The following is a 19623-nucleotide window of genomic DNA, read 5'->3' as shown; positions in this document are numbered from 1 at the left end:
TCTTCCACTTAATTCCTGGCCAGGTAGACATATTGTCAATGCCTTTAGAGGCCTGGATCTAAGTATTTCTAAAGCCTTCTCTCCTAAGCGGGAGGAGACAGTTCTTTTTCCTTTTGGCTCCAGTTCAGCATTCGTTGAATGAGTGAGAGTCTTGTTCAATGCCGGGTGCCTGCATGCATTTCACAGTACCTGGGTGGAGGGCAGAGGCCTGGGAACTCCTCCAGGGTGTGGAGACTGGAGGGCCCGATGGAGGTTGGGCAAACCCAGACTTTCCGAACCCTCAGAGGAGCTTCCGAACTTGTCCAGGGAGGAGGGCATGGTGCAGACTCTGACAGACCCGTGGATCTGTTTCTTCACCTCCAACCTGTTGAGGCAGTGATTGGGGGCTGAGCTGCTGAGCAGACTTCTGTGCTGGGCTCAAATCCTTCTGTCTCCACTCCCCACCGCCTCCGGGCTGGTCCTTTGAAACAGTGTTCTCCTGGCCGTTTGTCCTTGGAGGTGTAATGAAAAGTGGCCCGCAGGCCCGGGACAGAGTCCCTGTGTCCTTCACACTTTGAGATACCTCTCCCCGGTCTCAGTTTCTTCCCCCTTAAACCAGGAGTACCCAGGTTGAGGCTACGGTTCGAAGATGATCCAGGGGAGAGCCCAGAAAAAGATTTGGTGCCCAGGGTCTCACAAAACAGGAGGAAGCTTTGAAGCCATCGGCCTTTGGTGGACAACCGGGATGCAGACAAAAAGTCCAATGCGACGATTGGCCCAAGGTCATTCAACCAGGACTGGGTCTGACCCCAAGTGGCCTGATTCTAAGAGCCTGGGCTTGGTCAACAGCCAGGTTGCAGCCAGCGGTGTTGGAGGAACAGGGAGGTGGCGCCCAGCGGCTTCGGTTTTGAAACGGTTGAGGGAAGCTGACTGCCACCTGGGGAACCAGGCTCTAACAAGGCGACCCGCCTGGCAGTCACTGAGCCGCGACCCTCCCCGGGAGGGGCGGGGCGGACGGTTACCTCATCGCCGCCTCGGGGAGGCCCCGCTCGCTTGCTCGCCCGCGCGGCCGACTGGGGCGGCGGCTCCCGGCGCCGGAGCGAGAAGGGGACGGAGCTGAAGGTGGGGGCGGGTCTGCACCGCACCGGGTGCACTCTCCCTGCGGAGCTGCGGGTGCGTCCGCCTGCTGGATCCTCCGGCCTGGCCTCTTGCGGCTGAGGTGCTGTAGGCGACGCGATGCGGGTATCCCGGGCCGGGCAAGCAAGGCGCAGTACGGGCTCATGAAGCTCCCCGGTGCCGGGCGCGGGAGCGCGGGCCAGCCATGGGCGGCAGCCTGCGGGTGGCTGTTCTGGGTGCTCCGGGAGTGGGCAAGACCGCCATCATCCGCCAATTCTTGTTTGGTGACTATCCTGAGCGCCACCGACCCACGGACAGTCCCCGCCTCTACCGGCCCGCGGTGCTGCTCGACGGCGCGGTCTACGACCTGAGTATCCGCGATGGTGACGTCGCTGGACCCGGCTCAAGCCCCAGAAGTCTTGAGGTAGCGGTTCGAGGGGGCCAGGGGTGCGAGTCCACGTGTACTGACCCAGGGCGCCCGAGCCGGTTCTGGGATTGCAGTGTGTGTGTCTAGGTATTTTGCATACGAGCTTCCTGCGCTAACCTGTAGGTGCCCTGTGGCTGTGCCTGCCTAGCCTGGTGTCTGGGTCAGTGTGTGGCACAGCCTGAGCTGAGCTGAGCTGAGCCGCTGTGACAGACTGGACCAGACACAGGAGTACCCTTTCTAGAGGGGGCCACTGCACCCTCAGACTCCCAGTCTTTGGCGCTGCATGCATTTCAAGGCTGGCATTTGAGCAGCACCTGGGAGGCTAAATGAAGTTTTGGTGAAAGAAGCTGTAAGAATATTGCAAGGGGGAAAGAGCAGCAGGAGACAAGCCAGAGGCTTCACCTGTACAGCTGCACCGGGACAGTCAGTTACCATCTGTCAGCCGGTGGACGGCAGATCCCAGGCTCTGAGGCAGTGTAAGAGCATAGTAGGAGCATCCCAGGAAGTAGGAGGGCTAAGGACTGACAAGATCCAAGCACGGCTGGGAAATCTGGTCTGTGGGAGGGCGCGTCCCGTCCGGAGTATTGTTGGGAGGCGATGGGGAATGAGGGTGAATTGGAGTGGGAGGGTCTGCTGTAAACCCCAGCCTCTACCCTCTAGGTGTGGCCGGACCCTAAAGACTGGAGCTTGCAGGACACAGACGCCTTTGTGCTGGTCTACGACATCTGCAGCCCCGACAGTTTCGATTATGTTAAAGCCCTGAGGCAGCGTATAGCAGAAAACAGGTGAGGGCATGACTGGAGGTGGAGGTCTTGCTAGGGGAGCGGGTAGTTATGGCCTGGGTGTTTCTGGATCATACTTTGTGCCCACTTGAAGGTCTCTTGCTGTATGAGACACTTAGCACACCGGGGTGTGCGTGTGTCTGCCATAGCAGGGGACTCGCCTTCATTTGTACACATGGGGTGGGTTCCTCTGGCCATGGAGTCTCCAGCACTGCGTCTCTCATCTCCATCGGGCCTCCAGGCCGGCGGGAGCGCCAGAGGCACCCATCTTGGTGGTAGGCAACAAGCGGGACCGTCAGCGGCTGCGCTTCGGACCTCGCCGTGCACTGGCCACTCTAGTTCGTAGGGGCTGGCGCTGTGGCTACCTCGAGTGTTCCGCCAAATATAATTGGCACGTGCTGCGTCTCTTCCGAGAGCTTCTGCGTTGTGCTTTGGTGCGCACACGTCCTGCACATCCGACCCTCCGCCTGCAGGGGGCGCTGCACCCAGCGCGCTGCAGCCTCATGTGATCAGATTGGACAGGGAAATCTCGTGAAAGCAGGCTCCCACCCAGACTCCTGGCCCTCGGACTTTTCTTTGATCTTGATTGGACCCAGCTAACTCCCAATCATTGGACAGATCACTTTTACCTGAGACCTTATTGGGTCATAAGCACAGATGGAAAGGACTTAACTATGAATGTGATCAGAGGCATTTGTCCAGCTTCTAGCGCTCATGCTCATATTGAACTACATAGATCCACCTGCCTCTACCTCTCCACGGCTGGACTGGCTACTGGAGACACCTTTAAAGCCATGCCTAACCAGGTAATAAAAACAAATGCAAAAACCGTAAATGCACAATTTAAGGGTTTCTTGTTCTGGAATATGCAGGTCCAGAGCATTGAGGTCTGGCCTCTAGGCAGTTAACTCTAGAATCCCAACATATAATGAAGGCTCGGTCCCCCAAAAACAGGAGCTGGAGCAATACTTTACTGTCAGAGGTTCTGCTTACTGGACCACAGGTCCTCTGGACACCGGGCTGGCCCGGTCTCCTCTAAGGCATTCAATAATATTAGTAATTAAATAGCAATGCTCATCCCCCAAACCGGAATGTACAACAGGTGTCCCATTGTGCCATGTAGTCCCGTGGGGTCTGGTCCCATGAGGTCTGGTGCTCGAGATGGAAGGGGGGTCCCTGATGTAAAGGGTAGGTTAAGGCCACAAAGAAAATGGAATGGGGTGTGGGTGCAGCTAAGCCGGTCCATCACATTGAAGAATCTGGCTCGGTCCTTGGGGTGACCGAATGTAGGGCATGCCAAGCCCCGAGCTCTATGGGTCCCGATGGGCGGCGGGGTCCCCGAGGTGTGGGTATGCGTGAGGGTTTACGGTCTGGTTGTGTGTCCATCCGCCCCCTTGCCCAGGTCAGTGAGGGTTCTGGGCCAGCCAAAGAGCTCCTGGTTGCATCCAGTGCCCCTCCTACAGCAAGGTAGGGGCTGCCCTCATCGGAAGAACTGGACAGAGCTTGGCTGCGGGGCCCAGGCAGCCCATTGGCTGTGCGGCCTGATTCCCCAGGTTGGCCACATTTGCCACCCAGGACACTGAGTGATGAAGACGAGGAGCTGGATGAACAGTAAGCAGAGTCCGGAGCTGGAGGGTCAGGGGCAGATCCCATGGGGGTATGGCTGGCAGCAGCCTCCAAGGCGCGGGCATTGGCTAAGAATTCCTCTTCCAGGCGCCTGAACAGCTGCTGCTCCTGCTGTGGGTCAAGCTGCAGGGGCGTGCGGAAGATGCTGGCAGGTGTGGCAGCCAGCTCTGGGCCTGGACTGGGGCCCCTGGAAGGCCGGGGTGCTGCAGGGCTGAGGGCACGAGGAGTGTGCGGAGTACTCCTCCCAGAACCTCCTGACCCCCCGCCACCCCTGCCCCGGGCCACCCACGAGTGCTGGCCGTCTCGGTCCCTGCGCACCATCAGTACCGCCTGTTCCTCGCGGCTCTGGCTGCGGGTGCGCCGTGCTGGGCTGGAGGTCGATAGCTGAGCGCCTCGGCCTCCTGGGGCCACGCGGGGCCGTCCCCGGTCCAGCCGGTCTCGAGACTGGCTGCGAGGCGCGGTCGGCCGTCTCGGGGAGGCGGGAAGACCGGAGGTCGGCCGGTGGCTGGGCCGCTCCCTCCGGGAGCCAGTGGCTGAATCGTCGCTGCGGGCACCCATGGGGCCGCTCTGAGCAGAGGAGGCTGAGGAGTCACTGTCCCCAGAGTAGCGGCGGGAGCGGGGAAGGGGGGGCAGCTGATCGCGGGGCCTGAGGTGGGGTGTGAGAGAGATGTGTATCACTGGCGCGGGTGGAGCGAGCTGGTGAGGCTCGGGCTCTGCCAGGGGACTTCCAGGCACAAGTGAGCGTCCAGGCTGAGGCCGCGACTTCCCGCCCTTGGCTTCCGAAGCCAGGGTAGGATCAGCCACCGCCGGGAGCCCGCCCCAGCTGTGTTGTTGGTTTGTCTGGGTTGCCATGGAGATGGAAAGCCGGTACCGCCCCCACGCACGGGAACTTTTCCCAGGGTGTGAGTCATCGCGCCCAGGCGGACGCCCCACCCCCACCAGCCCTTGGTGCTCCGGAGGTGATCGATCCTCCAACCTCTCACCTGAGCGGGGTCTCAGGCCCCTCCTTTGTGCCTCGCAGGCTGATGGGGGTTACTTCGGGCCGAGAGCTCCGGCGCTCACTCCCAGGGACTGGGCTACCGGGGCGGGGGCTAGGAGTGGGTGATCCCCTCTGCGGGGAGAAAGTCCCGGCCCTCTGCTGGGGCAGACGGTGGGCTGTGGGAATGGATAGAGCAAGTGAGGGGCAACACCTTAGAAACCGGCCCCTCTCTGCTTGTGGCCCACACCCCCACCAGGCACTTACTAGAAGACGAGCAGCGGCAAGGGTCATGCTTGTCTAGGTAGTGCTCCAGTGTGTCCCAGCCGCCCCCCACTCGCACCATCACGTGACTCCTCAGCACCTATGGGCCGAGGGGCAGGTCACTGCGGGCCTCCTTGGCCACCCCTGAGGTGCTGGCCTGGGCTTCTCCTCCCCCACTTACCCTCACGAAGATGAGCAAGCTGGAGTCTCCCACTCGGTACTTCCCCTCGGAGACCTTGATCATGGGAAACTGGTCCGGGCAGGTGCACCTGCCGAGGATCTCCCTTACCTGAAGGCAGAGAAGAGCGGGCTCAAGGTCAGGGGTCAAATCCCTCCTGGGGTTTAGCAAGCAGCTGTGGGCCAGGAGGAAGTAACTATTCCAGCCTACACAGGACCTTTTGCCTGATCACAGTGGGGGCTCTGAGAAGAAGAGGAGAGGCCAAGGCCTATCTCCTGGAAGAAACACTCTGAAAGGCCTTAAGCCCACCAGAGCTCTGGAGCCATTCATAACATCTTCACACTGGTGAGGCCCACAGTCTGGACCGGAAGGTGCGAGATGAGTGCAGGGGCCATGCTCCCAGCTGAACATTGCAATCAGAGGGTACCACGTTGGACACGCACACCAACAGGCACACTACTGCATACTTGTCAATGGAGGCAGGAGATGTCAGGTTGGCTATGTGGGAAGCCTACCCTCCCCCTACCCACGTCAGCCCGGTGCCAGAGGGAGTGAGCTGGGTTGGGGGGGGGGGTGGAGGCTGGGGGTGGGTGGAGATCGGGCCACCATTCTGCCCACAACCATCGGATGCCTGACTTGGGCAGGCACACCATAGTCCTAAGCTCCTGATAAGAAAGAAACTCTTGGCCCAGTTGCGGGGGTGTCAGGGACACAGCGGTCTTGGGAAAGGCGGAGGGAGCTGGGGTCTGTACCTCCTGTGCTCCCAAGCGCACTTCCTGTTCCCAGGCAGTGGTAGCGGGGCCAGGCTCGCTCCCTATCAGGGCACCAGGGTTGGTATCTTCCCAGACCCTCCTTGTGTACCAGGCTTCTTGCCAAGAGCTTCCTACATATATAGCCTCAAGCCCGGGTAGCAGCCACTGAGCCCCAGGTCTGAGGCTGCCAATGCATCTGCCTAGCACCTGTGTGCCAAAAGGTTCACAAGTCACAGTCCTCCAAATGAAGGAGCGCGCTCAGACCCACCTGAGCTGTGTGGCCTCACTCAGGACCTCTGCTTCTCTGGGCTTATTTCTTTGTGGCCAGGTACACACTTGGCAGTCAACATATGTACTTTTAGTGGGGCAGGCTGCTGAGAATGGGCCCCTGGAGGCTCAGGGTTGGGGTAGGTATTAGCTCTGCCATCTGGTCCCCTGATGGGGGGGGGTAGGGGGCACCCAATGTGGATATCAGAAGACTCACCAGCTCATCAAGGTTTCGAAGGTCATTGGGCGTCATGCGGGCTGTGCGGGTGGGAACCCCTGGTACAGTGGCAATTTCAGTGACATCCTCTTCAGCAGCAGGGACGCTGGAGACCTGAGGGGTAGCTCGAAGCTCCCGCTCGATCTCCTGCTCAAACTGTACCAGCCTCGGGGCAAGCAGGCCGAGGCGCGCCCCACGCCGGGCAACCTCCAGCAGGCAGAGCACCACGCTCTTCTCGTTCTTGCGTAGCACCAGGTCCTCTGTCTCAAACATGAGCACTTCAGGCACGCCCAGCTCAGCCCGGCACCAGCCGATGAAAGAGGCCACGTTGTCTCGGGCCATGAAGGAGCCAGGCGCCACACTGTGTGCCTGGAAGGCCACACCTCGGGTTGGACGGGCAGCAGCCAGAGCCCGGGCAGCCTCGGTGACAGCGTTGGCATGTTGGCACAGGGTTGTGCCTGTGGCCAGCCCCGTGAGGAAGCCATCGCCACTGCCAGGGAGACCTAGACTGTACAAAGCATTGAGCCAATCGGCCAGGTCTTCCTTCATGGCTTCCACATAGGCCTCACTGGATCGGAAGGGTCGCACACTCTTGGCGGCAGAGCCTGCGATGCCCGCCACTGGGTTCGCCATGCCCAGGGCCAGTGGAGTCACTGTGGGGACATAGGTCAGGATTGCTGTGAAGACTCGCAAGGGTTCAGAATGGGCCACCTCTACCCAGCCCGCCACTCAGGGGAGACGCTAAGTTTAAGAGCAAGCTGTGAACAAGCAAACGTAGCACCTCATTGTTCTCACGGTGCCATGACCTGCTTTAAGGGACTCAGTAACATTTACACCATCGTAGTGTTTATGTTTGCTGTCTGGCTGGTCGGGAGAGGGTGGCTGGGGACAAGTTGGCACCCACGAGGAAGAAATGCCATTTAAAAACATGAAGACATGTGGGCAGGGAGGGACAGGAGAGGAGCCTCGCCCAGAACCACGGAGGGACTGTTTCCATTGCTCAGCCCATAACCTGCACGAAGTCCCGCCTTTCCCTCTCCTCTCCGCTAAGGGCCGCGCCACAGGCTGAGCGGCGACCGCGTCTCCATTCTACAGACGAGGAAACTGAGGCGCAGTAAGGGCAGGCATTCGCCGAAGGTCGCAGAGCAGTGGGTGGAGGAATCGGGTCGCCCAGGCAGGCCGGATTCCTGCTGCGAAAAGCCGCCCGAGCTGGTGCCTGAAAGGCCGGGACTCCGAACGGCCCCCGCGAGCCTCCGCAGTGCTCGAGGCCTGGTCCAGAGAGGGTGCGTGCCCAGTCAGGGTCACACAGCCCTGGGAAGCAGAGAGCCCGCACCGCCCGGCCCACCTCCAGGCACTCTGGCTAGGGCTCCTGGGGGTCCCCGCGCTCACCTGGCTCACCCCGCCGCCCCGGGGAGCATCGCCCCGGCGGGGCCGGAGCCGGGCCGCGCCGCCGCACACAGGCGCCGCCCGAGATCGCTGCTTCCAGGCGTCCGCTCTGCCCCGCCCCCCTGGAATTTGGATCCGGCCAGGAAGGGGCGGAGCCGGCCTCTTAAAGGGGCCGTGCCTTTCTCGGGCCTTAGGCCCCGAGGCGTCACCCCCCACCTCACCCCCCACCCCGACCTTTAACTCCGCGTCTGGGTCTTCCTAGGCGGGGTTCAGATCCTTTCAGCTGTCCTTCCCCCGTGGCAGTGGCCTCCCCGGAAGCGATAGGGGCCGGGGACTGCAGAGTCACCTCCGTCCCGGGTGGACCTCTGCAAGCCAGATAACTGGGTGCTCTTCCTGCAGGACGGCCCAGGGATATTAGCTTAAGGTACAAGGACGAGGAGGCTCAGGGATCCGAAGGTGGCTGCGGGTTAGGTTAAAAGAGGGGGTGTGGCAGGGGCAACTACACGCCTTAGGAGGAGCCTGGAAGATCTAGGGAATCCTGCCCCCTACTGTCGCCCGAGAGAGGAGATGCTGAGAGAGACTAGAATCTGTGGAGGGGTGTGTGTGTGTGTGTGTGTGTGTGTGTGTGTGTGTGTGTGTGTGTGTGTGTGTGTATGTGTGTGTGTGTGTAAAGACTTAATTTTAACTCAGATCAAGGAAGGAGGCGACGGAGGAAGCTGAGAGACATCTAGAGGGAAAGTTTTTCACACTGAGGAAGCCTATCTCAAAAAAAGGAAAGGAAGAAGGAAAGAAAGAAAAATGGGTACGTTTGCAAGGCTGGAGTGGTGAAACATTAGGGCCTTGTGGACCGTGCATGTCAAAGGTCATGGAAGAGAGGTTTATTTGTTAATTACTATTAAATTATTATTGTTGGAGTTTGTTGTGGTTTTGAGGCAGGATCTCACTATGTAGACCAGGCTGGCCTGGAACTCCCTATATAGACCAGGCTGGCCTCAAAAATCATAGAGATCTGCCTGTCTCTGCCTCCTGAGTGCTGGGATTAAAGGAATGTTCGACCATGTCATTACTTTTACAGAGTTCTGCTATGTAGCCTGAGCTGGCTTTGAACTCATCACATGCTCTCTCTGTTGGGATCACAGACCTCTCTCTAAGAAGGAATTTAGAGCAGGAGAGGCTGATTAGCAGTCATAAGGGCTCTGTAACTGCTGTTGTGAGCAGGGTCAGGGAAGCCTCTGAGGGAGTCAAGTGGTTTAGGTTGGAATGGTGAGAGGGGATGCTGGATCTTGACTGCCTGTTGAAAACTGATGATGTATGTTAGTAAGGTGAATGTGTGAGTATAGATGAGGGAGAAATCCCAGGTTTGGGGGTGAGCATTGTGGACACGGGGTTGTTAAATAACACCTAGCAGGGAGTGAAGTCCTGAAGAATTGGCTATGGAGACTGAATTCTAAGTGAAGGAATTGAGAAATGACCTGTCCTGAAACAAGCAGTAATGAACCGTCATACCCAGCAATCATCTTCAAAATAATCTGATACACTGATTCTTTTTATTACATCTGTTTAGTGAGTGTGTCTCTGTGTGTGTCTGTGTCAAGGTATGTAGGCAAGGCAAACTTTTGGGAGTTTGTTCTGCCTTTCACCATGTGGGATCCTGGGTATTGTGGCATGGTGGCAGGTTCCCTTATCCAGCCTCATATGATAGTTTTGTAGATCTAGGGAAGCTGAGGACTGGGGGGGGGGGTAGGGTACCATTGCCACCAGCAGCTCTGCAGGAATTTGACCCCTACTTATAGCCACCTCACTGTGCTTCAGTGTTCTGGACATAGAAGACTGAATCTAAGCTCTTTTGGCCACCAGTGTTTTCTGACAAACTTCCTGGGAGAGATGTCACACACAAGTCTGTGCACTCCTGATAGGGAACCTACAACAGACCAAAGAACTGATACCACAAAAGCCCAATTTTTATTGGAGTTACTTACAAAAACAGACATGACTCAAACAGCAGCATCACCAAAGGCCCACCCAAGCGTGAGTGACAGCTCCCAAAGATGGGAACCTGATCATAGCCTGCAGGCAGCTCAACAGGTTCTGGAATGTCCTTTCTAGGTGCCTCAGTTGGTCTAAACCTCTCTTCCAGGCAGCTGCTCTGGTCTCGAGTCTCCTTTCACTTGGGAGGCAGAGTCAGGAGGATTTCTGAGTTTGAGGCCAGCCTGGTCTACAGAGTGAGTTCTAGGACAGCCAGGGCTACACAGAGAGACTGTCTTAGTCAGGGTTTCTATTCCTGCACAAGCATCATGACCAAGAAGCAAGTTGGGGAGGAAAGGGTTTATTTGGCTTACACTTCCATGCTGCTGTTCATCACCAAAGGAAGTCAGGACTGGAACTCAGACAGGTCAGGGAGCAGGAGCTGATGCAGAGGCCATGGAGGGATGTTCTTTACTGGCTTGCCTCCCCTGGCTTGCTCAGCCTACTCTTATAGAACCCAAGACTACCAGCCCAGGGATGGTCCCACCCACAGGGGCCTTTCCCCCTTGATCACTAATTGAGAAAATGCCTTACAGTTGGATCTCATGGAGGTATTTCCTCAACTGAAGCTCCTTTCTCTGTGATAACTCCAGCTGTGTCAATTGACACAAAAATAGCCAGTACAATTGACCCCTTGTCAACTTGACACACAAACACATCACTAGTAAGCCTCAACCCTTACATTCTTATTCATCCCCAAGATCTAAATAACTTTAAAAGTCCCACAGTCTTTACATATTCTTAAATTTTCAATCTCTTTAAAATATCCATCTCTTTTAAAATCCAAAGTCTTTTTACAATTAAAAGTCTCTTAACTGTGGGCTCCACTAGAACAGTTTCTTCCTTCAAGAGGGAAAATATCAGAGCACAGTCACAATCAAAGCAAAAATCAATCTCCAACTGTCCAACATCTGGGATCCAACTCATGATCTTCTGGGCTCCTCCAAGGGCTTGGGTCACTTCTCCAGCCATGCCCTTTGTAGCACACACGTCGTCCTCTGGGTTCCAGATGCCTGTACTCCACTGCTGCTGCTGCTCTTGGTGGTCATCTCGTGGTACTGGCATCTCCAAAACACTGCATGACCCCTTCAGTCCTGGGCCTTCAATTACAACTGGGGCTGCACCTTCACCAATGGCCTTCCATGGCCTCTCACAGTGCCGAGCCTCAGCTGCTCTGCGTGACCCCTTCATGCCTTCAAAACCAGTACCACCTGGGTGACCCTTACACATTACCAAGTCCCACTGCAGAAGGAGTACAACCTTGCCTATCTCTGGAACACAGCCTCTTTGTGCTTTCAGAAAACACTTCCCAGAAGATGTCACCTCAACGATGCTGGTCTCTTCTTAATCACCGCTAATTTCTTAGCTCCAGCTAACCAGCATCAATAGTCCCAGTAATGCAAAGTTTTTGCTTTAGTAGTTCTGGTATCTTGTTAATCACAGCTGATTCTTCAGCCCCAGCTAACCAGAACTACAAAATCTTCACAATAAAAACAGCAATGGCCCTGAAGAGAGTCTTTAATTTTCCCTCTGAAATTTCACAAACCAGGCCTCCATCTTCTGCACTGTTCTCAGCATTATCTTCCAAGCTCCTACACATCTGACAGAGCTCTTAACAAGGAATGGATCTTCAAGCCCAAAGTTCCAAAGTCCTTCCACAGTCCTCCCCAAAACATGGTCAGGTTGTCACAGGAATACCCCACTCTGCTGGTACCAATTTGTCTTAGTCAGGGTTTCTATTCCTGCACAAACATCATGACCAAGAAGCAAGTTGGGGAGGAAAGGGTTTATTCAGCTTACTCTTCCATGCTGCTGTTCATCACCAAAGGAAGTCAGGACTGGAACTCAAACAGGTCAGGGAGCAGGAGCTGATGCAGAGGCCATGGAGGGATGTTCTTTACTGGCTTGCCTCCCCTGGCTTGCTCAGCCTACTCTTATAGAACCCAAGACTACCAGGCCAGAGATGGTCCCACCTACAAGGGGCCGTTCCCCCTTGATCACTAATTGAGAAAATGCCTTACAGTTGGATCTCATGGAGGCATTTCCTCAACTGAAGCTCCTTTCTCTGTGATAACTCCAGCTGTGTCAAGTTGACACAAAAATAGCCAGTACAGAGACCGTCCCTGTCTCAAAAATAAAACAAAACAAAACAAAACCACAACAACAAAAAAACAAAAATGGGGCTGGAGAGATGGCTCAGTGGTTAAGAGCACTGACTGCTCTTCCAAAGATCCTGAGTTCAAATCCCAGCAACCACAAGGTGGCTTACAACCATCCTTAATGACATCTGATGCCCTCACCTAGTGTGTCTGAAGACAGCTACAGTGTACTTACATATAAAAATAAATAGGAAATACTTAAAACAAACAAACAAAAAAACAAGCAAAAGAGTCTCCTTTAAAACTTGGCTTGAAGCCGGGTGGTGGTGGTGCACGCTTTTAATCCCAGCACTTGGGAGGCAGAGACAGGCGGATTTCTGAGTTCGAGGCCAGCCTGGTCTACAGAGTGAGTTCCAGGACAGCCAGGGCTACACTGAGAAACCCTGTCTCGAAGAAAAAAAAAAAAAAAAAAAAAAAAAAAACTTGGCTTGTCTGAGAGTTTTCTTTGCAGCTTGGCTTTACTTATCCTGTCAAGTTGGGGCCTAGTTAATCTGGTCTGTTCCAGGGACTTCCTGAAGCCATTTTGAGTTGTCTACTTTCCTTTTTAAAGAGCTTCCATAAAGGATGGGTTAGAATATTTCAATCTTGAAACTCTTACACAGAATGCTTAACCTCCCTAAGCCTCAGTGACTTCATCTGTAAGATAGAACTGTAGTTATCACATCATTGTCAAAATAGTACTGTTAGTTCTACTCAGTGTGGCCTGGTGATGGAGACATGTCTACTACTACTACTGAAGAGTAACGAAGTCCCTTGATCTGGGGCCTGTCTGAGTCTTATTCCATACTGTAGCCTCTAACATGGGATTTCCTGACATGACAGTAGTGCAGACCTCACTGATGTAACAAGAATCCTGGATACTTACAGATCCAAGATAAAGAGCAGAGACAACTATTTGCATGTGAGTAGAGCCCAGACTAGGACCTATCAAAAATTCACAAGTTTCAGAATGCTGTTAGCTGTGGACAGATGACTCTGTCCAGTGCCCTGCCAGAACAAAGCAGAAGGCTCAACACAGTCCACTCGAGTGTTGCCCCCACACCCTACAAGGCAGAATGAGATGGCAGGGTGGCCAAATGTTGCCCTGGACCCTGATTGTACTCAAGAGGGGCACTCAGCGAACCTCTTCCCACATAAGACCTGTGCTGTGGGGCCATAAAACTATGCTTTCAATTTTATTTGCTGTCGTCCTTTCCCTCCCTCAAGGCATCCACCAGCCTTAGGATGGCTTCTACACTGCCTGGGCGATCAAGCACTGATCCACCCGTAGGCAAGTGCTCCAGTTCTCAGTATTTGGAAGTCTGTGACCTCAATTTTGCAATCCTATTTGCAATCTCCTGAGTGCTGGGAATCAAGTGTGCACTACCACACTCGAGTATGCGCAAGTTCTTTGACCTCTCTCCAAGCAGGTGTTTGGAGTTAACATGTAAGGACATTTGACATAGTGTCTGGTAGAAGCCTGGTGGCAATGACTTTAGGCCCCACAACTGTGTAGATGGCACTGTCCTGTGGGGCTTGATTGCAGTGATAAAAGAGCAGGGCTGTGGTGAGATCAGAGGTCTTGAGAGTTCACTCAGGCATGCTGGGGAACCAATGAAGGTCTTGTAGCCAGTGTCCTGAAAGTGCTCTGGCCTCTGAAAGGATGGGAAAAGGGAGTCAAGTTTCTTTGTGGGTGGTCATAGCCTTATAATTTCTAGAAATGGACAGATAAACTAAGATGGAGGCTGGTGTGGGGTATTAATGGTTACTTGCTGTGACAGAACCAAGCCCTACTTCCTGGCATACTGAAGCAGAGGCAGCTCTTGGAAGAAGGGTGCCAATTGAGTTAAAAGCACAGGGTGGGGTCAGGGTGGTGACCTCACTCTGTGAGGCTAACCTGTCTACAGAGCAAGTTCCAGGACAACAGAGACCTCACTCTGTGAGGCTAACCTGTCTACAGAGCAAGTTCCAGGACAACAGAGATTACAAAGAAAAGCCCTCTTAAAAAACAAAAAAATAAACTGGACAGTGGTAGCCCATGCCTTTAATCCCAGCACTTGGGAGGCAGAAGCAGGCAGATCTCTGAGTTCAAGGATAGCCAGGGCTACACAGAGAAACCCTGTCTCAAAAAAAACAAATAAATAAATGAGCTGGGTGGGAAAGCCCCATTTTGAAGTCAGGAAGAAGGCAGCAAAGGAGTAAGAGTGACCACTTGGCACTGCAGAGGACACAGTCAGGTCTGCTGTCCCAGCAAAGGCACAGGGCAATCCTGTGTATTCAGACAGTGGGAGTTAGAATGATGAAAGTCCTCTCAGAGTCTTCTGGAAGGGAACAAATGACCCAGTAAAGCCAAGAGCTGGAGATGAGAGCACAGGTTTCCAGTGGGCAGCTCAGTGCCTAAGGTGGAGACACATGGCCAGTGGGCATCTTCGAGGGCATCACAAGTTTCTGCTCCCATCCAATGAGGGCTGGAAAGAACTGGACATACATGAGATTGCAGAACAGAGGAGAAGGATGACAGTTTATAAACATTTGGAATTTTATTTAAAAAAAAAAATCACAACCATGAACATTGTTACAATTAGAGGCCCTCTTGGTTCTCCACAATGATACTGAGCATGCTCACAAGGGGTTCCCATTGTTAAGTCTTAAAACAACCATCTTAAAAAGGAAAAAAAAAAAAAAAAAAAAAAAGAACAAAACAAATCCAAAAACAACAACAACAAAAAAAACTCAGCACACTACTATTTAACTTGTTTTAATGTTTCTTCACAAATGGTGAAAATACTAAAGTACAGACAAGGAATAATCATAATGTTGTTGCCAACATTATAAATATGGAATTATAAATTTAAAACATTTTCTGGTTTAAAAAATAAATCTGGTCGTCAATGCAGCTCTGCAGGTCTCTAGTAGGGCCGGTCTCTGCGTTCCTGACGGTGCTCGCCTCTGCAAAGCAAAGGGACCCTTTGGTCAGAATGAGAAAGGACAGAAAACCCTGTCAGAGACCCCAGGCACACCAGGACTCACTGCAGCAAAGGTTGGGAAGGGGCAGTGCTCTCCCACCACATACTTATCCATTTTCCCAGGTCCTCCACGGCCGCCTCTTCTTCCTCCCATCTGTTCCATTAAAGGTCCAGGAGGCCCCCCAGGACCACCTCGTCTTCCTCCACCAAAGCCACCTCGGTCCATTCCACGGCCACCTCGGAAGCCTCCTCTGTCTCCACCTCTGCCACCTCTGAACATTCCCCCAGGACCACCACGGTCCATGAGTCCTCCTCTTCCTCCTCGCATGCCACCAGGGCCACCTCGTCCACGATCACCACCTAAGGCAGAGACAAGAGTGACAGGTGAGTCAGGAGTAAAAGCCGAGACTCCGAAGACATGCTGTGGTAGATCTGCTAATCCTTCTCCTAGAGCAGACACTATTCAATCACCAGGAAGCTGAAGTGCTCCAGAAAACCTGTACCTACCCGGAGGTGGAAAGGGTGGCGGGAGGAAGCCCTCGGGCTTAGGGGCCTTACACTGGTTGCATTCTGTTCTCCAAGCGAAGTTCTGGTTTCCACAGCCCCTGAATAAAGTTATATCACAATAGAAATCACCAAGAGAACTGAGAAAGGTGGAGAGATTCATATCACACTCTACACAGTTATGGAGTTTCAGGCACAAAGCACAAGGATCCGCAGACAGGCAGTCCTGAACCTCCAGAAGCAGTCAGAGTGCTGAGTCCCACCTCACCCCCAGTCCTGTCCCAGAGTGGGAAGAGGGTGTCATCACTAGCACGCAATCTGAAGTACATACGGATTGGGACACTGCCAGTCTCCAGCTCGGTGCTGGACATTTCCTCCTCCAGAGGGGTTTCCTCTGGAGCCTCGGGGCCCTCTTGGAGGGAAGCCTCCTCTGTCTCCTCCACGGCCTCCCATGCGACCCATGGGTCCTCCAGGGCCTCCTGGGCCACCAGGACCTGCAATAACAAACAGTCCATCACCTCTCTATAGCAGCTTTGTCATGGTGCCTTCTCCTGTAAGCTCACAGTGCTGTCCACACACTATTCTTTCTGTGTCATTTCATGTAGCCTCCAACTATGGCATTTTCATTGAAGGAAATTGACATCTAGGCAGATGTTCTCTAGAGCTTCCACTCCCTCTAACTAGTTAACCCATATTACTGCAGTGTTGGCTTTCAATGGTCTAGTATCAATTTTATATACCTTTTGTTTATTATTCAACTAAATTTCTCAAGGGAAAAACCAAAACCAACTCAACCCAACCCTGTTTAACATAACACCAAAATAGCTAAAACAAAGTGCCCAATACCTCCACGAAGTGGTGGTGGCATCCCTCTGCCCTCACGAGGTGGCATGCCTCCCCGCATGCTGTTCATTGGAGGCTTCTTTCGGGCAAGAGAAACTTTAAGTTTGCTTCCTTGAAAATCTTTCCCTGGAAAAAGATTATAGAGCATCAGTGATCCTCACACTCCAACCATCCCTCTCCGAGCAGTCACTTTTCAGCAGACTCCACCTTACTCAACTCCAGACTTCCCGAAGCATGAAACCTGCCCCCTCACAACCTCTAGGCTCTTTCCTGGTCCGGCTGGGAAAGTATCACAGTTGGTAGGCTTGCTTAACATGGCCAAAGGCTTGGGTTCAATCCCCAGCACTACATAAAACCGAGCACGGCAGCCAATTAGCCTAGGACTATAATCTCCACATTTGGGAAGCAGCGGTAGACTAGGGGATCAGGAAGCTCAAAGGTCAGTACTAGCTACAGATGGAGTTTGAGTCTGCCTGGACTACATGAGATTCTTCTGTCTTACAAGCAGAAAGAAAATGAAACAAACAAAACTTCACTGCTGAGATGAGAACAAAAGATGTTAAAACTACATTCCTGTAATTATAGAATTCTGCAGGACTGTCAGGTTTAAAATCAGCCTGCCCACATAATGAAATCTTCACTTAAAAAACATCAGCCGGGCGTGGTGGCCACCTCTGCAACCAGGCAGAGGCAGGCGGACTTCTGAGTTCGAGGCCAGCCTGGTCTACAGAGTGAGTTCCAGGACAGCCAGGGTTATACAGAAAAACCCTGTCTCAGAAAAAACAAAAACCAACCAAACAAAAACCAAAAGAACATCAAAGGCCCAGGGATCAAACTCAGTGGCAGAGCACTTGTCTAGCACACCACTCTCATGGTGCCTCCATTCCTGCTGTGTGTCTTTGGAAGGGGTTTCTGCCCTTACTATGGTATGCTCAGAGAAGTACCCGAAGCGGAGGCGTGGTGGCTATGCACTCAAACACATAAGAAAGAAAGCACTATCCTGACCAAGGGCCAGCGTCTGTGAGCTTTAACAATAGAAGGGCACACTGTGAGCAACGTGCTCCTGGAGCGGATCTTACTGTTTCAGCTCTCAAATTCCCCCTTTCTGAATTCCCTCAGGAAAAGGGAAAGCACATGCCTCCTGTTTCTAGACTCCAAAGAAATGGTGTTTTAGCACAGTACTTTCTTTCTTGGAAGGTGACACATGAAACGGTTCTAAGTTCTTAAATATGCCTAAGTGAGCAGAATCCAGAGTGACAAAGAGCACAACCTACCATCAAACCATTCCACGGCAGCCTTGGCAGTTGGTGGATCTTCATAGGACACTGTGGCGTCACCTTTAGGCTTTCCTGTCTCCTTATCCAGGTAGATATGGATCATGGGTTGTCCAGTTCTCTTGTTCATCTATACATAAAGCAACAATTAAGATGTGACTGTAACATGAGCTTAAAGTTTATAGTAGTTCCCAAGTACCCCAAATTGTCAAAAGGCAGTCAGTCACACAGAGTGTGGTGGTCCACAACTTTAGTTACAATGCTCAAAAGGTAGATCTATCCCTAGGCCAACCAAGGTCAACCCCCAAATGGCAGTCTCATGCCACAGACAGTTTATTATATTAAAGGTCAAGTCTTCCCCAGGAGATCAGAATTGTGTGTGATTTAGTTTCTCAGCTTCTACAACAAATAGGTATTTAGGTAAACTCCACACCTCAGATGTGTTCATTAAAGAACCAAAAGCAAGCAACATGGGCCCTATTCCTGGTCTTGGTACTTGTGCAGTAGGACCACACTATGTAACCAAAGAGGTATCGCAGTCAACCCAGGAGATGTAACTATTCTAAAGGAAGTCACTCCAGGGATGCACTTTATTGAAAGAGCCCCTAACTAGCACGAACAGGTCAGAGCTTGATTCCCCATCTCTCTAAAAACAGAATACAAAGACAACAAAACAAAACCCCCACATAAAACCAAGAACAAAGCCCCCAAAGCCCTTTGGCTGTGAATACAGCACACAAACCCTTGATTCACTCTAAGAGTTAGAAAGATGGCTTATTTGTGGTTGGTTGAATTTAGAACCCACACTGTCTAACAAGCACGCATATCAGCAATGTCCAATCTATTCAGGCTTACACGTGTGTCTAGGAGTAGAGTGCTCTTTACAGGGCTCAAAACAAAGCCATTTTGAAAAGTGATGCCAATATTCATGTCCATAAACAACACTGTTGTGAAGCTTGCTGGCAAGCACTTTATCGTATTAAGCAATCTTTGACAGTTAGCATGAAGACTTAAAAACAAAAAATTATGTGACTCTTTTTGAGCATCCAGAGACCAAGATGTCTGACCCCATGGAAGTTGAGTCACCACTGTGGGTCACCATGAAGGTCCTGGAAAATGAACCTGGATCACTGGAAAGAGCAAGTGCTCTTCAGTCCTGAGCCATCTCCCCAGCACTGCTAGCTTGAGGCAAGCTGGGCATAGTCACAGTTGCTGAGGCGTGCACTGCTAGTACTCAGAGGGTGAAGTAGAAGAACATCACTGATCCCAGGGCTGACTGGGTCACAGGGAGCCAACTACCACCTCAAAAAAAAAAAAAAACCCTAAAATTGGGGGATTTTCAGAGGGGAAAACTAGGAAAGGGGAAGGCATTTGAGGTGTTAATAAAGAAAATATTTAATAAAAAAAAATCTATTTAGAACATAAAAAAACCCTAAAATTATACATGTATCAATCAATATCATTAAAAAGTATGACAGAAAAGAATATAGCAAATTAGTCATATAAATAAGGACATGTCTTTTAAAAATATTTATGTATGTGGATGTTTTATCTGCAGGTACATCTATCTGTACACAAGTGAGTCATCTGTCCCATGAGACTACAATTACACACAATTGTGGAGCCACTATGGAGTGCTGGGCCTTGAACTCATGACTTCTGAAAGAACAGTTAGTGTCTGAGCCGGCTATTTGCTCCCAAGGAAATACCTTTTTTTTTTTTTTTTCTTTTTGGTTTTTCGAGTCAGGGTTTCTCTGTAGCCCAGCTGTCCTGGAACTCACTTTGTAGACCAGGCTGGCCTCGAACTCAGAAATCCGTCTGCCTCTGCCTCCCGAGTGCTGGGATTAAAGGCGTGCGCCACCACTGCCCGGCTAGGAAATACCTTTTAAAGGAATACTTATCT

At 52.4% G+C, this 19623-nt stretch overlaps 3 protein-coding genes across 17 annotated transcripts in view; 1 reads left to right on the top strand and 2 right to left on the bottom strand.

Annotated features, from left to right (window-relative positions):
• Positions 1-1053: 1053 nt before the first annotated feature.
• Positions 1054-3138, top strand: Rasl10a (RAS like family 10 member A). Of its 2 annotated transcripts, none has more exons than XM_021176137.3 (3): positions 1054-1519; positions 2183-2307; positions 2546-3138. In XM_021176137.3, exons 1-3 carry the CDS (start codon positions 1301-1303, stop codon positions 2811-2813), a joined length of 612 nt encoding a protein of 203 aa, XP_021031796.1. In that variant the 5' UTR covers positions 1054-1300; the 3' UTR covers positions 2814-3138. The 2 variants fall into 2 exon arrangements, with proteins under 2 accessions (XP_021031796.1, XP_029339746.1); XM_029483886.2 differs by having other exon boundaries at positions 2454-3138.
• A 1-nt stretch (position 3139) lies between these two features.
• Gas2l1 (growth arrest specific 2 like 1) lies at positions 3140-8137 on the bottom strand. Of its 5 annotated transcripts, none has more exons than XM_085829139.1 (7): positions 7974-8137; positions 7366-7853; positions 6585-7237; positions 5352-5459; positions 5174-5270; positions 4919-5085; positions 3140-4581 (listed from the first exon to the last, which is right to left on the bottom strand). In XM_085829139.1, the coding sequence occupies exons 3-7, from the start codon at positions 7215-7217 to the stop codon at positions 3550-3552; spliced, it is 2037 nt and encodes a 678-aa protein (XP_085685265.1). In that variant the 5' UTR covers positions 7218-7237; positions 7366-7853; positions 7974-8137; the 3' UTR covers positions 3140-3549. The 5 variants fall into 5 exon arrangements, with proteins under 5 accessions (XP_085685265.1, XP_085685267.1, XP_085685264.1 ...); XM_085829141.1 differs by having other exon boundaries at positions 3140-4053; positions 4249-4581; positions 6585-7853; positions 7974-8136; XM_085829138.1 differs by having other exon boundaries at positions 7597-7853; positions 7974-8136.
• A 6738-nt stretch (positions 8138-14875) lies between these two features.
• Ewsr1 (EWS RNA binding protein 1) overlaps positions 14876-19623 on the bottom strand; it is a 29449-nt gene continuing 24701 nt past the window's right edge. For all 10 annotated transcript variants that reach the window (XM_085829130.1, XM_085829131.1, XM_085829134.1 and 7 more), the window contains 6 exons: positions 17721-17850; positions 16450-16572; positions 15935-16097; positions 15607-15704; positions 15207-15459; positions 14876-15082 (listed from right to left, as the gene is read on the bottom strand). In XM_085829130.1, the coding sequence (XP_085685256.1) occupies positions 15043-15082; positions 15207-15459; positions 15607-15704; positions 15935-16097; positions 16450-16572; positions 17721-17850 (807 nt within the window). In that variant the 3' untranslated portion in view covers positions 14876-15042. The remainder of the gene's footprint in view (positions 15083-15206; positions 15460-15606; positions 15705-15934; positions 16098-16449; positions 16573-17720; positions 17851-19623) is intronic.

This window comes from Mus caroli, unplaced genomic scaffold (assembly GCF_978045245.1).
Source record: "Mus caroli unplaced genomic scaffold, Mus_caroli_1 scaffold_13, whole genome shotgun sequence".
NCBI lineage: Eukaryota > Metazoa > Chordata > Mammalia > Rodentia > Muridae > Mus > Mus caroli.
This window is presented reverse-complemented; position numbering and strand designations above follow the sequence as displayed.

Excerpts from the sequence above, each read along its gene's own strand:
- Rasl10a (XM_021176137.3), top strand. The coding sequence starts at position 1,301 with ATGGGCGGCAGCCTGCGGGTGGCTGTTCTGGGTGCTCCGGGAGTGGGC. Across the intron at positions 1,520-2,182 it reads CAAGCCCCAGAAGTCTTGAG|GTGTGGCCGGACCCTAAAGA; the intron begins GTAGCGGTTCGA and ends TCTACCCTCTAG. Across the intron at positions 2,308-2,545 it reads CAGCGTATAGCAGAAAACAG|GCCGGCGGGAGCGCCAGAGG; the intron begins GTGAGGGCATGA and ends TCGGGCCTCCAG.
- Gas2l1 (XM_085829139.1), bottom strand. The coding sequence starts at position 7,217 with ATGGCGAACCCAGTGGCGGGCATCGCAGGCTCTGCCGCCAAGAGTGTG. Across the intron at positions 5,271-5,351 it reads GCTTGCTCATCTTCGTGAGG|GTGCTGAGGAGTCACGTGAT; the intron begins GTAAGTGGGGGA and ends CTCGGCCCATAG. Across the intron at positions 4,582-4,918 it reads AGGAGGGGCCTGAGACCCCG|CTCAGGCCCCGCGATCAGCT; the intron begins CTCAGGTGAGAG and ends CTCACACCCCAC.